Raw genomic sequence first — 12,951 nt, 5'->3', positions numbered from 1 at the left:
GCCATGACGAACCAAGGTTTAAACAAAACTCTGGTTCATGCATGTGTTAAACCAGGTTCACGAACCGAATCCGTAAGACGAAACATTGGTTCAAGCCGTGAGCCGAACCAAGGCGAAAATAGCTCAGTATAAGACTGTTTTGTTGTGGAACAAATTCGATTTAAGGATTTTAGAACTAGATGCGAACCATTTCGGCCTCTATATACAATACATATACAAATAAGTAAGATAGTCTCTAGCTAATAGACTCCTACAGAGCATCTGCTTGTCGAACATGCCCAGCTTCATGAGCCTTTGCTAGTTCTGCGGCAGCTTTTGATTGACGTAGTTTTGACTTTTGCACAATTCCGCACACTGCGCTGCGTTTGGCTTCAAACAGCACACACGACTCGTATGAGCCATAAATTATGTGTGTATACAACTGCCTGTGGTTGAGGAGGGGAGTGTGGGCGGGGGCAACAGCAATCGCTGCAATGCCTTTGTTTCGCACAAGAATAAAAAACAGGCACAAGAAATATGATGTTTTCACTGCTCAAAAGTCAAGAAAGAAAGCTGCAGGAAAAAATAAATAACAACAACAACAACAACAACAGACCTTGGCTGGCAATCGCAGTGGCTGGAGCAGAGGGGCGAGGAGGGGTGAGCAGAGGGGTGAGGAGCGGGGGCAGCAGCAGCAGCAGTTACTGCCAGCTTTTGGTAGCTATAACAAAAGCATTTTCATTTCATTTCATTTGGCAAAAATGTTTATACAAAACCAATTTTACAATTTTCGATTCAATTTCTGCAACTGACATTTCACTTAAACGAAAACCTTAAAGGCGCAATTCATTTGCCCCCCCCCCCCCCTTCCTCCCCTTCCCCCCGCCAGGCCCTCGACGACCCTTTAACTTTGTTGCTGTGCTGCGGAATGTAACAAAAAATAAATGAAATGTAGGCGCTGCCTGGGCGTGGCATGTGGCCGCGATAATGCCAAGGGTCAACCAATGTCCAGTTTTGTAATTACGCACACACACACACACACACGCACACACAGACGAGAGAGCCATGGTAAAGTTAAGTGTTGGTCGTTCATTTGCCGTGTTATTTGCCACATTTTGACGAGCACTTCGAAATGCATAAAATTGTCCAAATGCTCGACTAATAAGCGACGCCAGCTGCGCCGGGCGGCGGCACATGTTGCCGCTGTGCCACGCCCCCGCCAACGACCTCAAGGACAAGAAAAGTTAAAAATTCATTTATGGCGCATCGCCATCAAATCGAATAAAAACAATTGGCACATCAAGAAATCAGAGCGAATCCCGGCGAGATCTTCATCGAGGGTTGCCAGCCACGTAGCCAATGCGTGTCGAAATGGCCCAAAAACGTGCTTCCATATGTTGCAAGCGGAGAGGGGATGGGGATGGGGATGGGGATGGGGATGGGGATGGGGATGGTTTGCTCAAAAAGAAATGGCTGAAGTAAATAAAATGCCATCAAGAGGGGGATGTGTGTGTGTTGGTGTGTGTGTGTGTGTGTTGGGCAACTCCCTGCAGCTTTTGGCGCCAGCTGCTTGGCCACTTAGGCCGCCCTTGGTAAGCGTTGATGGAATTGCTTATGAATTATACAAGAATATTAAAACGTGCCCAGCCTGGCAGCTACAACAGAAACATCAGGCTCCAAGCAAGTCGTCTTTAGCTCTCATTATACCCTGTACGCAGAGTACGAAATGGAGTATTGTCATGTCTGTCTGTCCGATACACTAAACTTCGCACAGTTTGAAAGCGACTGCAGTCTGGGAGTCAGCAACAGAACTCGTTAGGTAGATGGCGCAGAGTATTGCGCAGTCGGTTATAGCCCACAAGCAACGTTCTCAGCTTGGTTTGTTTTTTTTTGGTTCTATTTGATTTCATCTTTGCGCGGAATATTTCAATTGCCAGCAGGCAAAAAGTTTGCTGTAAATACTTTATTGGAAAAGTATGTGCCAAATGGTTATTGGATGGGCACGGAGGACGGGACGGTGGATTGGGGGGCGGCGGAGGGCGGCGGGGATGGATACAAACAAATTGGGCGCTAAGTTGGCCGTTATTGGTTTTTATGTGCGTCGCCAGCTTGTGGCTGCGGGAGGGTAGGGCGAGAGGGGGGGGGGGGGGGGGGGTAGCTCTTACAAGGAGCATAATTTGATTTTTGTTTGTCCAAGTGCACACAGAAAAGTTGAGCTGACCTTCTTGATGTTTATGGCTTGATGATGATGGCATAATTGAGGTCGCATTCAAATAGGCCACAACATTCCATTCATTTTATGTTCAATATATATTTATTTTTACATTACGTTTGTATATTTACGGGCATATAATTTACAGGCAGCGATCATATTCTATGTACTATACGTATTAATTTAGGCACAAGCTATACACAAATACATTTAAATTAGCTAAAACTTAAGTTCAGGCTAAGCATTCAGTCGACCATTCACTCCATTCACTCACGATTCACGCATTAAATAAAACAAGTTTAAATTGTAACAGCCAAAAAGCAAATTCAAATTTAACGAAACTTGCACTTGGCATTCAACGTAGCTCACATCTCTAGGTTTGTGTACTTGCTATAAGCAAGCAGTGTACGTAACGAAAACTGAAACGGTTCGAGTTTCGTACAGCCTAGCTTGCCACAGTCGCAGTCATATTTAGGTTTGTGTACTCGCCAACCGGTTATTGTTTCGTCCAGCTCGGCTAAGCCAGCACAACAACCAAATGCGTTTGTCCGTTAAACATTTGAATATGCATCAGCGTCTGGAAAACTCAACATTTCTCAGTGATAGCGGGAAAACTGTGAAATGCTGTCCTCATTGGGCGGCGCCACCAGCAAAATGGGCTGCAAATTGAGGCCCGTTATGTGCGGGTTCGATTTGCGTGAGCCCGCCAGACTAATGGCATCCGTCAGATACGCATTGTTAATTTCACCTGCAAAAAGATGATGTTATAAAACAAATGTTAGAATGGTAAACAAACACACACACACTCACCTTTATAGAGCGAGTTCTGGTAAATGGGATCCGGCTGCAGGCGCACGTGTCGCGTGGCCAGAATGAAGGCCAATGTGGCAAGCACAACGCCATCCACGCAGCCGATGATGGCCAATGGATATGCCCAGCGAATGCTGCAGAGACCCAACTCAAATCGATTCGCCTCCGGACCACATATCTTGCGAAAATCATCTGAATTCCAGCCAAATGGAAACGCAGCACAGGCCACAATCATGCAGAGAGCTGAAAAAAGAAACAACAACAAGAAAAAACAAGACAATAGATTTAAAATACGTGACAAATGCTGATCGAAGCACAAGAATTCAAAGAGGGCAAAAACGAATCGAGTGGAATTTCGCAATAAGATTACATTTTGCCAGCAGCAAACGTTGAAACGTGCTCAAAGTAACAGCCAGATAGAATTTCGATATCATTTCTCAAGCCGACTTCCGTCGAAGTCAGCAATTGAAACTAGAAACTCCAAATTGAGAATTGGGCCCCACACACACACACACACACACACGCAAAACACACCTGATATTATTTGCATCCAGCCGCAAATGTGAAAGACACGCGTCGACTTCATGAACAGCAAACACACCAAAAAGAATATCGTCAGCAAGGCCAGCCCCACGGCGGCGATCATGAAGAATGTGGCCAACTGAAAGCAAGAAATAAGCAAATAGAAATGGCTTAGTATACCCTGTAATATAGAGTGCGTGTGACAGGCAGAAGAAAACGTATGCAAGCACCTAAGGCATTTATCTGATCAGCATCAAGAGTCGTATCGACTTAATCGTGTTCATCTATCTATATATATCACATCAAAATCCTTTAGGAATCGGACTACCCTATCATATATCTCTTTACTTTTCCTTTGAAGACTTCTTTATCTTATCAAATCGAACTACTATATCAGATGGCTTCTAATGGAATGAAATTTAGGTATAAAATTATATAAGTTATATGTATACAAAAGTATTTAATCTGTGGCGTGCCCAATATATACGTTCTTTTCTGTTAATCTTAACCAAGCATGGTTTTACTCCTACATACTACATACTTTTAACATATATACCACATATACCCTATTTTAACCTAGATACTTAATGTTAACATAGCAACTTGTGTCACAGCTATCATGTGTCTATCTTTTTAAGGGTATTTCATCTTCGGCGTGCTGGTTTTTCAATTAAAAGGACGCACCTGAAATGAAAACGTGGGCACTGCAAATATGTTCTCCCAGCGCCGACGGCAATTGTCGAAGATCTCATCGCGCTGGCACTGCTGCCAGAGGCCCAGGCGGCCGGCGCTGTCGCTATCCGGATCGCCAATCCATTCTGCAAATGCAATACATATATAATTATACATATATATGGGGTATATATAAAGAGCCTCACCTGGCGTGACAAATGCGACGATGCCAATGATCGCATAGCATATGGTGAATATGGCCCAGAGCACGCCAATTGCCTTGGAGTTGCGTATGTATTTGGAAGCGTATAGATGCGTCGTATCGACGTACTCGATTTTGGTGCCCATTATGTTTGCTTTTTCTTCTTCGCTTTATTTCAGCTATGAATTGGCAGCTTTTGGCCTCTGTTTGTTTATTGTTTGCTGTTAAAAACGTTAAGCACGTTTAACTATAAGTAAAAAGTTATTAATGCTGCTGCCAGTTATAAATGAACAGAGCAGCAGCAGAAACAACAACAACAACAACAACGACAATCAACAACTGTTGTGTATTTTTGTCAGTCATGTATTTGCTTTTGTGTATTTCAGTTGTAAGCCTATTATTTTGGCCAGATTTTAGTTTGCCGACCTCGTTTGTTATTGGAAGACTGCAGACAGGGCTCAAAGAAATGAACTGGAGCTTGAAATTTTGGTGCTCTAAAAAGAAAACTCCGCAAATCGCAAAAATGTCAACGCAGATTTATACAAAGTAGATCATTTTTTCTAAGTTTCTCAAGACCTTTCCATCTACAAAAAAAAACACAAACTAATTTTCATATAATCAACAATTTTATAACGTTTTCCCCTTCACTTCACTTCAATCAATCGAAATATTTGGCCAATTAAAAAAGCAAAAGCCACTTTTGCCTAACAACATGCAAAATCGTTTTCGCTTATGTAAACCCGAAAGATAATTGTTTTGGGAGGTATTGCCTAATTTTCACCAACAGCCAATTCTATGAAGCTAATGATAAACCAGTCGATGGAGAAAAATCATATGTCAAAAGAAAGATTCAAAGACGTTATGCAAAAATAAGAGAGAGAGAGAGAGGAGAGAGAATAGCTTAACAAGCGAGCGAGGGAGAGGGAGAGGGAGCGACAGCTCTTGGCTCTGTCTAATTTTAGCTGTGATTCATGACGCAAAAAGTTGCAAATGGCCAAAACGGCCAGCGAGCAACTGGCTTGGAGCTGGCTATCAATAAACATGTTTTTCATTTTGAAAGTGTGGTAAATTTCTGTTCAATTCATCTTGAAGTCACTTCAAAAATGCCAAAAACAAAAGCACCAAAAAAAAAAAGAGAAACAAAAAAAATGCAAGTGTATTTTCAGTGCATTGTGTTGTCACGAACCCAAAAGATCCCACCGACAACATTGCGTATGCGTAATTTATGTATTTCTTATGTATTTTATCTTTTGTCTTATTTTTGGGTGGCAGCAACACAAAGAGGAAAAGAAAAAGTGTAGCTGGCTAGATTAAGGAAAACGTAAGAGCCAAAACTCAGAAAGTTTTCGTTGATTCAACTAAATAAAAGGCAACAATAAAAAGAAGAGATAAAAAGTAAATGACACTCAATTAAGCCAAAGAAAACGCGACCCAGTGGAAGTCCGAGTCCGAATGACCAAAACAATTACCATAATAATGCTAATAAGTGCGAGAGAGCGAGATGCCGAGGCGAGGAGAACCGGCTGAAAGAACAATCCAAAGCAACCCATTAACATAAATATCATAAGCAACCGCTAAACAGCCCATTGAAAGTCGGAGCACGTGAGCTAACAAAAGGCGTCTGGTCAAAACAAGCGATTGGCCGCAACGCTTCCAATAACAATGGGAAAACTTTGCCGCCCGACTCACTGACTGACTCACGTCGCGCCTGAAAAGCCTGAAAAGCATGAGAAAACGAGTCCCCCCCTCGTCAATTACCGGCCGAGTGGGCCAACTCGAGACGCAGACAAAGCGCAGACAAATAATAATTTCCTGCGACCGATCAGCATATAATTTAAATGGAAACCGAACGTGAATATGCATATACATGCATACATACTTATATCTATCTGCGAGTGCCAGATTATGTGCTGTAATTGCAAATTGCAGTTGCCAATCAACGGGCTGCTAGCCACCCAACATGGCGTACACTGAGCCAAAAAGTTGCTCAAGTCTGGCAGGCAGAAGAGTCTATTAGCTTAGACCTTGATTTGAACACAGAATGTTGTGTCTCAGCAAATTCATGATATAGTTTCTGTTCCAGCAATAAAGTCAAGAATTTGGTCAAAAAAGTCAAAGGTCAGGCGACGAAATCAGTGTCAACATAGCAATAGAAATGCAGTGCAATGTACTTGATAAACTTACACTGAGTTTTCTTTTTGTGTATAGGAATGTCAACACAAGAATGTGGATAAAACAAAATAATTAAAGCCGGAATAGCAAAAGAAACAAAATGCTCAAAAGTAATGAAAATAAGACTATATAGAATCATACAGCAATTTATAAGTTGAAGTCGTGAATTTAATATATAGTATAGGAAAATCAAGACTCAACTGAAAAAAATCAGTGCCAAAAATGCCAAAGCTAACGCTAATTAAATTTATAATAACAAAAAAAGATCTAAACAGATTTTGTCTATTTATAACAGAATTTCAAAGATCATGTGAGACCTAAATGTGCCAACTGTTATTTCTTTACGTAAGTGTAATTTCCTGTTGCAGCTAGTTATTGTTTTGGTTTTTTTGCCAGACATTTTCGCTCAGTGCATGTGTTATTTATGTGTACTCGAATGCATTCTTCGCGCACTCACATCGATCATCAAAGAAAGAAAAGAAAGTGACCAGCCAGCCAGTCGAGAGGCGAGAGGCGAGTGAGTACTCTAACTGGTATTGGTATTGGTATTGCCATGACGCAGCATGAAAGGCCATGGCTGAGCTCGGCAGATGGAGAGACGAAGAGATGGAGCAATGGAGCGATGGAGCGATGGAGAGCTGCCGAGTTGCTGAGATGCGGTATCTACATCCGTTCGCCCAAATGAAGCCGCCGGAGCTCTTGAAGCTGATGTGTTGATGTGCTGCTGCTGCTGCCGGCCGGCGGGCAGCTTGAAATACAGAGTTTCACCTGGCAGCTATGTATGTTATATTCACAGAAATCAGCGTTGGACTTAGCATCAATAACAACAGTACGACAGTACGACAAAGCCAATGCTGTTCCCAAGCTGCAGTCTAAGCGTTTTTTTATGCTGTCGCGGCAAAAGACGCGCGCAAAACGCGCGCAAGCTCGAAATGCCAAATTAAGTAAATGTGCAGCAATGTGTGTGTGTGTGTGCTAAGCGCTGCATATGCCATAAAATAAGGTCAGTTGGGTAATGGCTAAAGCGCAGTTTGTTAACCAAAACGTGGCACAATGTTTTGCAACATTTGACAGAGTTGGGCAGAAGAGCTGCTAAGTGCAACTGCAACTGCAACTTTAACTGCAACTGCAGCATTTGGCGGCCTTAAGTTGACGGCTTTCTACCCGAGCAACAAGTGGCAGCCACTTTGGTCAAATCACACAAACATGCGGCTTGTCTCGACTGCCCAAATGGACTTTCTACTTTGCAAGAGCCGCAACATAAACATAAATTTCACATTAGGCATAACTAACCGGCAAAGGGGTGGGCAGGCTGACAGCGGGCAGGGGAGGGAGGCTGGGAGGGGCTCTCATGACTTTGATGGCACCCGCCTGTAATTCATTTTCACAATTTAGCTGCAGCTCTCTTAAGCTTTTCACGGCTTTTCACAGCTTTTCTCGGCTAATGCGGCTGAAGCGCAGCAAAGTTGTATCTTTAGCGCAACTTATGTGCGTTGTTCCGCATTGCCAGCCATAGTTGTTTTTATATTAACTAGCTCTTAACTCGTTGTAGTTTGTATTTCTGCTTTTTTCTCTTGATTAATTTCTTTTTTTTCGGACTGAGCAGGCAAGCGGAACCCTAAACAAGCTGAGACGCTTGTCAAGGGGCTGGCGGTCACTTGATTAACACATCCATAGTTACTACACAACGTTGTTCCTGTTGTTGTTGTTGCTGTTGTTGCTGTTGTTGCTGTTAACTGGAAGCTCCAAACTTGTTCCAAAAGACTGAACCGCAACAACAGGCATCAAAAAATGAGAAAACGCTGCAGAATTATGCGGAAATGTCTTTAAAAAGCCGGGGCGTACAAAAGTTGTAGAATGTTTTTTTTTTTGTTTATTTTGTTTTTTATGGTATTTTTCTCGTCCATTTCTCCCTTTTCGATATCGGTTTTTGCATATGTTTATGGCAGACGATTTCTTTTTCTTTTGCTCGCAACGGAACCCGCAACCGTGCACAAATATTGCGGTCATTTATGTCCAACAACATGGACAGCATTTAGGTCCCAATCAAGCCAAGTCAACAGCTTCCATGGCCAGCAGATGTTGTTAGTCTGCGGCTGTGGATTCTCTCTCCAGCGAATGTGTCGCTGCTTGTTGTTATTAGATCACGATTTATAATGTTGGCAAACATTCGCGCATTCCTACGGCCCAGCGAGCTAGCAAATAACCAACAACAGCAACAACAACAACAACAACAACAACAACAACAACAACAACAACAGATCTACAACTATGTGGGCCCCATACAAACATATATACGTATGTATATACATAATAGTAACTCACACCGAGATTCTTCAGCAATTTTTTTTTTGTACCTTTAACAGGTGCGGATTGTGCAGCAAACAGGTTTTTAGGCCGTGGGGGACTTAAATTCTTTTCAGACTGTTAATGAAAACATGGCTTACATACATGGAAATAATGTTAAGGGTAAGCAGTGTTGGAAAGCGTTAAACACACTTGTGCTTCTCTCAGGACCCCTTCCAGTTCTAACAAGTCTTCACTTTGCTGAATTTTTCTCTCAAATTTAGTTTCAAATTGCTATCAGCAGCTAAGTTATGCGCTATTTTAAGCTACAGCTCTTAATTAATATTAATTAATTTTCATAATTACGCTTTTGTTAAGCGATTGGATAGGCGTCAACCCAATGATGTCCCTTTTGGGCGCAGCAGAACCTAACTTTGCCTTTTTTCACTCGTTAAAAATTAGCTCTAGATTCAATCATCTGATGCTTTTAATCTAGCTGTATCTGAGGGATATATGTTCGCATGCATGCCTTTTTGGGCGCCCCATTTTGGGCGCTGTTAGGGCGCCTATTATGGCAGCCGCTACAGCGCAGTTGCAGAGGCTCATTTCGAACAAAAACAACAAAAAATTGTGCCTCTTTTCTGGTTTTTCACGTTGCCAGCGCGGTTTTTGTTGCTGTTGTTCTGGCTGCAGCTGTTGTTGTTGTTGTTGTTGTTGTAGTTGCAGTTTTTGAAACGCACGTCTTCGGAGCAACATGGTCACTAAAAGGTGTTCTAAGTATGTGTGCCCAGAGTGTAAGCGTGTGTGTGTGTGCGTGTGTGTTTGTGTGTGAATGTGAATGTTGCTTGCAATATTGTTTCAGTTGTTGTAGGTTTTCACGTTTTAATGTTGCATGAACTTTGTTGTTGTTGCTGACTTTTTGCGGTTTGTTTTAATGTCAAAACTGCAAGAAACGGGGCACAACTTTTTGGTTTGCCGTCGCCTTAAAATTGACATTTGCTTTTAAATTAAAAACTTGAGCAACTTTTGTTTTATTTTTTGTGTGTGGCTTACAATTCTAATTTGAAGTATCAGCCTGCAGAACCGGTTGATTATTTCTTGTTTTGTTTAACGTTATTAAATTTTATTGTTGCTTTTTTTCAGCGTGCGTTGTGCATAAATTTGAAAAAGTCGCGGAAACCATGAGAATAACTTGTACTCGAAACGTACGAGCGAACACGAAATTCCGCTGTGAACCGTCACGTTTGGCGCTGAAAAACGAACTGAGATCCGCTTGGCATTGGGAGACAATCACCTCTTAAGACACGACTCGCGCTCAGCTCAGCTTACCTGCCAGGTGAGCGAGAGAGCGCGTTTGCGTGACAGAGATGGGCGATGTGAGGGAAAGAGAGCACGGTCGTGACAGTTGGCGCGCCTCAGATAAGTGGAATGTAAATTATTTAAATTTCTTTTCAATTATTTTTGTTTTTACTACTGATAAATGACAGCTAGCAGAGTACTGAATGTGCTTGAATGCGTTTCTTGGAAGAATTATTGAAATTTCTCCAATTATCACTTTTCTGCGTGCAGAAAAAGGAAATACTCATCCGAATGCTACGATTTGTCTACCTGCAGGATGTCGGCGAATGCCCATGCACATTTCTATTATTTTCTTTCATTCTTTGGGTAATTCGTGGATACATAATGGGCTAAGAAAGAGATCGGTACGAATATAAAAATCGATGGGTTAAAAAAAGTTGTTGACCAAAAACCGATTTGTTTGTAAAGTCAACCTTTTTTGATGATTTTTTTGAATATCTCGGCCAAATAATGTCCGATTTGGGAATTTTATACCATTTTAGACTCGTAAGGATCAGTGCTATCGATTGGCATCAAAAAAATAAAAATCTAAATTTTCACCCAAATCAACAAAATGGCAAGGGGTTCATCACGTTTTTTCTCAAATTCGGGGTCGGTTCGAAAATCAAAACTTTTTTGATGATTTTTATTGAATATCTTTTTGAAATGTTATACCTTTTTGAGTTCGTAAGGATCCCTACTATCAATCAGCATTCAAACTTTTTTAGAATCGATAAGTTAAAAAAAGTGGTTGACCAAAAACCGATTTGTTTGTAAAGTCAACCTTTTTTGATGATTTTTTGGAATATCTCGGCCAAATAATGTCGGATTTGGGAATTTTATACCATTTTAGACTCGTAAGGATCAGTGCTATCGATTGGCATCAAAAAAATAAATATCTAAATTTTCACCCAAATCAAAAAAATGGCAAGGGGTTACATCACGTTTTTTCTCAAATTCGGGGTCGGTTCGAAAGTCAAAACTTTTTTGATGAAATGTTATACCTTTTTGAATTCGTAGGGATCACTACTATCAATCTGCATTCAAACATCTTAAATATCGATGGGTTACAAAAATTGGTTGACCAAAAACCGATTTGTTTGTAAAGTCAACCTTTTTTGATGATTTTTTTGAATATCTTGGCCAAATAATGTCTGATTTGGGAATTTTATACCATTTTAGACTCGTAAGGATCAGTGCTATCGATTGGCATCAAAAAAATAAATATCTAAATTTTCACCCAAATCAACAAAATGGCAAGGGGTTACATCACGTTTTTTGTCAAATTCGGGGTCGGTTCGAAAATCAAAACTTTTTTGATGATTTTTATTGAATATCTTAAGTAAATACTGTCAGATTTTAAAATGTTATACCTTTTTGAATTCGTAGGGATCCCTACTATCAATCGGCATTCAAACATTTGTAGAATCGATGGGTTAAAAAAAGTGGTTGACGAAAAACCGATTTGTTTGTAAAGTCAACCTTTTTTGATGATTTTTTGGAATATCTCGGCCAAATAATGTCCGATTTGGGAATTTTATACCATTTTAGACTCGTAAGGATCAGTGCTATCGATTGGCATCAAAAAAATAAAAATCTAAATTTTCACCCAAATCAACAAAATGCCAAGGGGTTACATCACGTTTTTTCTCAAATTCGGGGTCGGTTCGAAAGTCAAAACTTTTTTGATGAAATGTTATACCTTTTTGAATTCGTAGGGATCACTACTATCAATCTGCATTCAAACATCTTAAATATCGATGGGTTACAAAAATTGGTTGACCAAAAACCGATTTGTTTGTAAAGTCAACCTTTTTTGATGATTTTTTGGAATATCTCGGCCAAATAATGTCCGATTTGGGAATTTTATACCATTTTAGACTCGTAAGGATCAATGCTATCGATTGGCATCAAAAAAATAAATATCTAAATTTTCACCCAAATCAACAAAATGGCAAGGGGTTACATCACGTTTTTTCTCAAATTCGGGGTCGGTTCGAAAATCAAAACTTTTTTAATGATTTTTATTGAATATCTCGGGTAAATAATGTCAGATTTTGAAATGTTATACCTATTTGAATTCGTAGGGATCCCTACTATCAATCGGCATTCAAACATTTTAAGAATCGATGGGTTAAAAAAAGTGGTTGACCAAAAACCGATTTGTTTGTAAAGTCAACCTTTTTTGATGATTTTTTGGAATATCTCGGCCAAATAATGTCAGATTTGGGAATTTTATACGATTTGAGACTCGTAAGGATCAGTGCTATCGATTGGCATAAAAAAAATAAAAATCTAAATTTTCACCCAAATCAACAAAATGGCAAGGGGTTACATCACGTTTTTTCTCAAATTCGGGGTCGGTTCGAAAATCAAAACTTTTTTGATGATTTTTATTGAATATCTCGGGTAAATACTGTCAGATTTTGAAATGTTATACCTTTTTAATTTCGTAGGGATCCCAACTATCAATCGGCATTCAAACATTTTTAGAATCGATGGGTTAAAAAAAGTGGTTGACCAAAAACCGATTTGTTTGTAAAGTCAACCTTTTTTGATGATTTTTTTGAATATCTCGGCCAAATAATGTCCGATTTGGGAATTTTATACCATTTTAGACTCGTAAGGATCAGTGCTATCGATTGGCATCAAAAAAATAAAAATCTAAATTTTCAACCAAATCAACAAAATGGCAAGGGGTTACATCACGTTTTTTCTCAAATTCGGGGTCGGTTCGAAAATCAAAACTTTTTTGATG

The 12,951-nt window shown here is 40.3% G+C and overlaps 1 protein-coding gene across 2 annotated transcripts; it reads right to left on the bottom strand.

Annotated features, from left to right (window-relative positions):
* Positions 1-2,274: 2,274 nt before the first annotated feature.
* Tmhs (Tetraspan membrane protein in hair cell stereocilia) lies at positions 2,275-10,140 on the bottom strand. Of its 2 annotated transcripts, none has more exons than XM_064683914.1 (6): positions 9,909-10,140; positions 4,402-4,618; positions 4,208-4,341; positions 3,536-3,662; positions 3,002-3,244; positions 2,275-2,939 (listed from the first exon to the last, which is right to left on the bottom strand). In XM_064683914.1, exons 2-6 carry the CDS (start codon positions 4,541-4,543, stop codon positions 2,788-2,790), a joined length of 798 nt encoding a protein of 265 aa, XP_064539984.1. In that variant the 5' UTR covers positions 4,544-4,618; positions 9,909-10,140; the 3' UTR covers positions 2,275-2,787. The 2 variants fall into 2 exon arrangements, with proteins under 2 accessions (XP_064539984.1, XP_064539983.1); XM_064683913.1 differs by having other exon boundaries at positions 4,402-4,644; positions 9,909-10,137.
* Between the last annotated feature and the right edge of the window lie 2,811 nt (positions 10,141-12,951).

The sequence above is a fragment of the Drosophila montana genome, unplaced genomic scaffold, assembly GCF_035044405.1.
Source record: "Drosophila montana isolate Dmon_TW-CO22-7 unplaced genomic scaffold, ASM3504440v1 contig_2668_1, whole genome shotgun sequence".
Lineage (NCBI taxonomy): Eukaryota > Metazoa > Arthropoda > Insecta > Diptera > Drosophilidae > Drosophila > Drosophila montana.
Note: the sequence above shows the minus strand (reverse complement) of the source record. Positions and strands in the feature narration are given on the sequence as shown.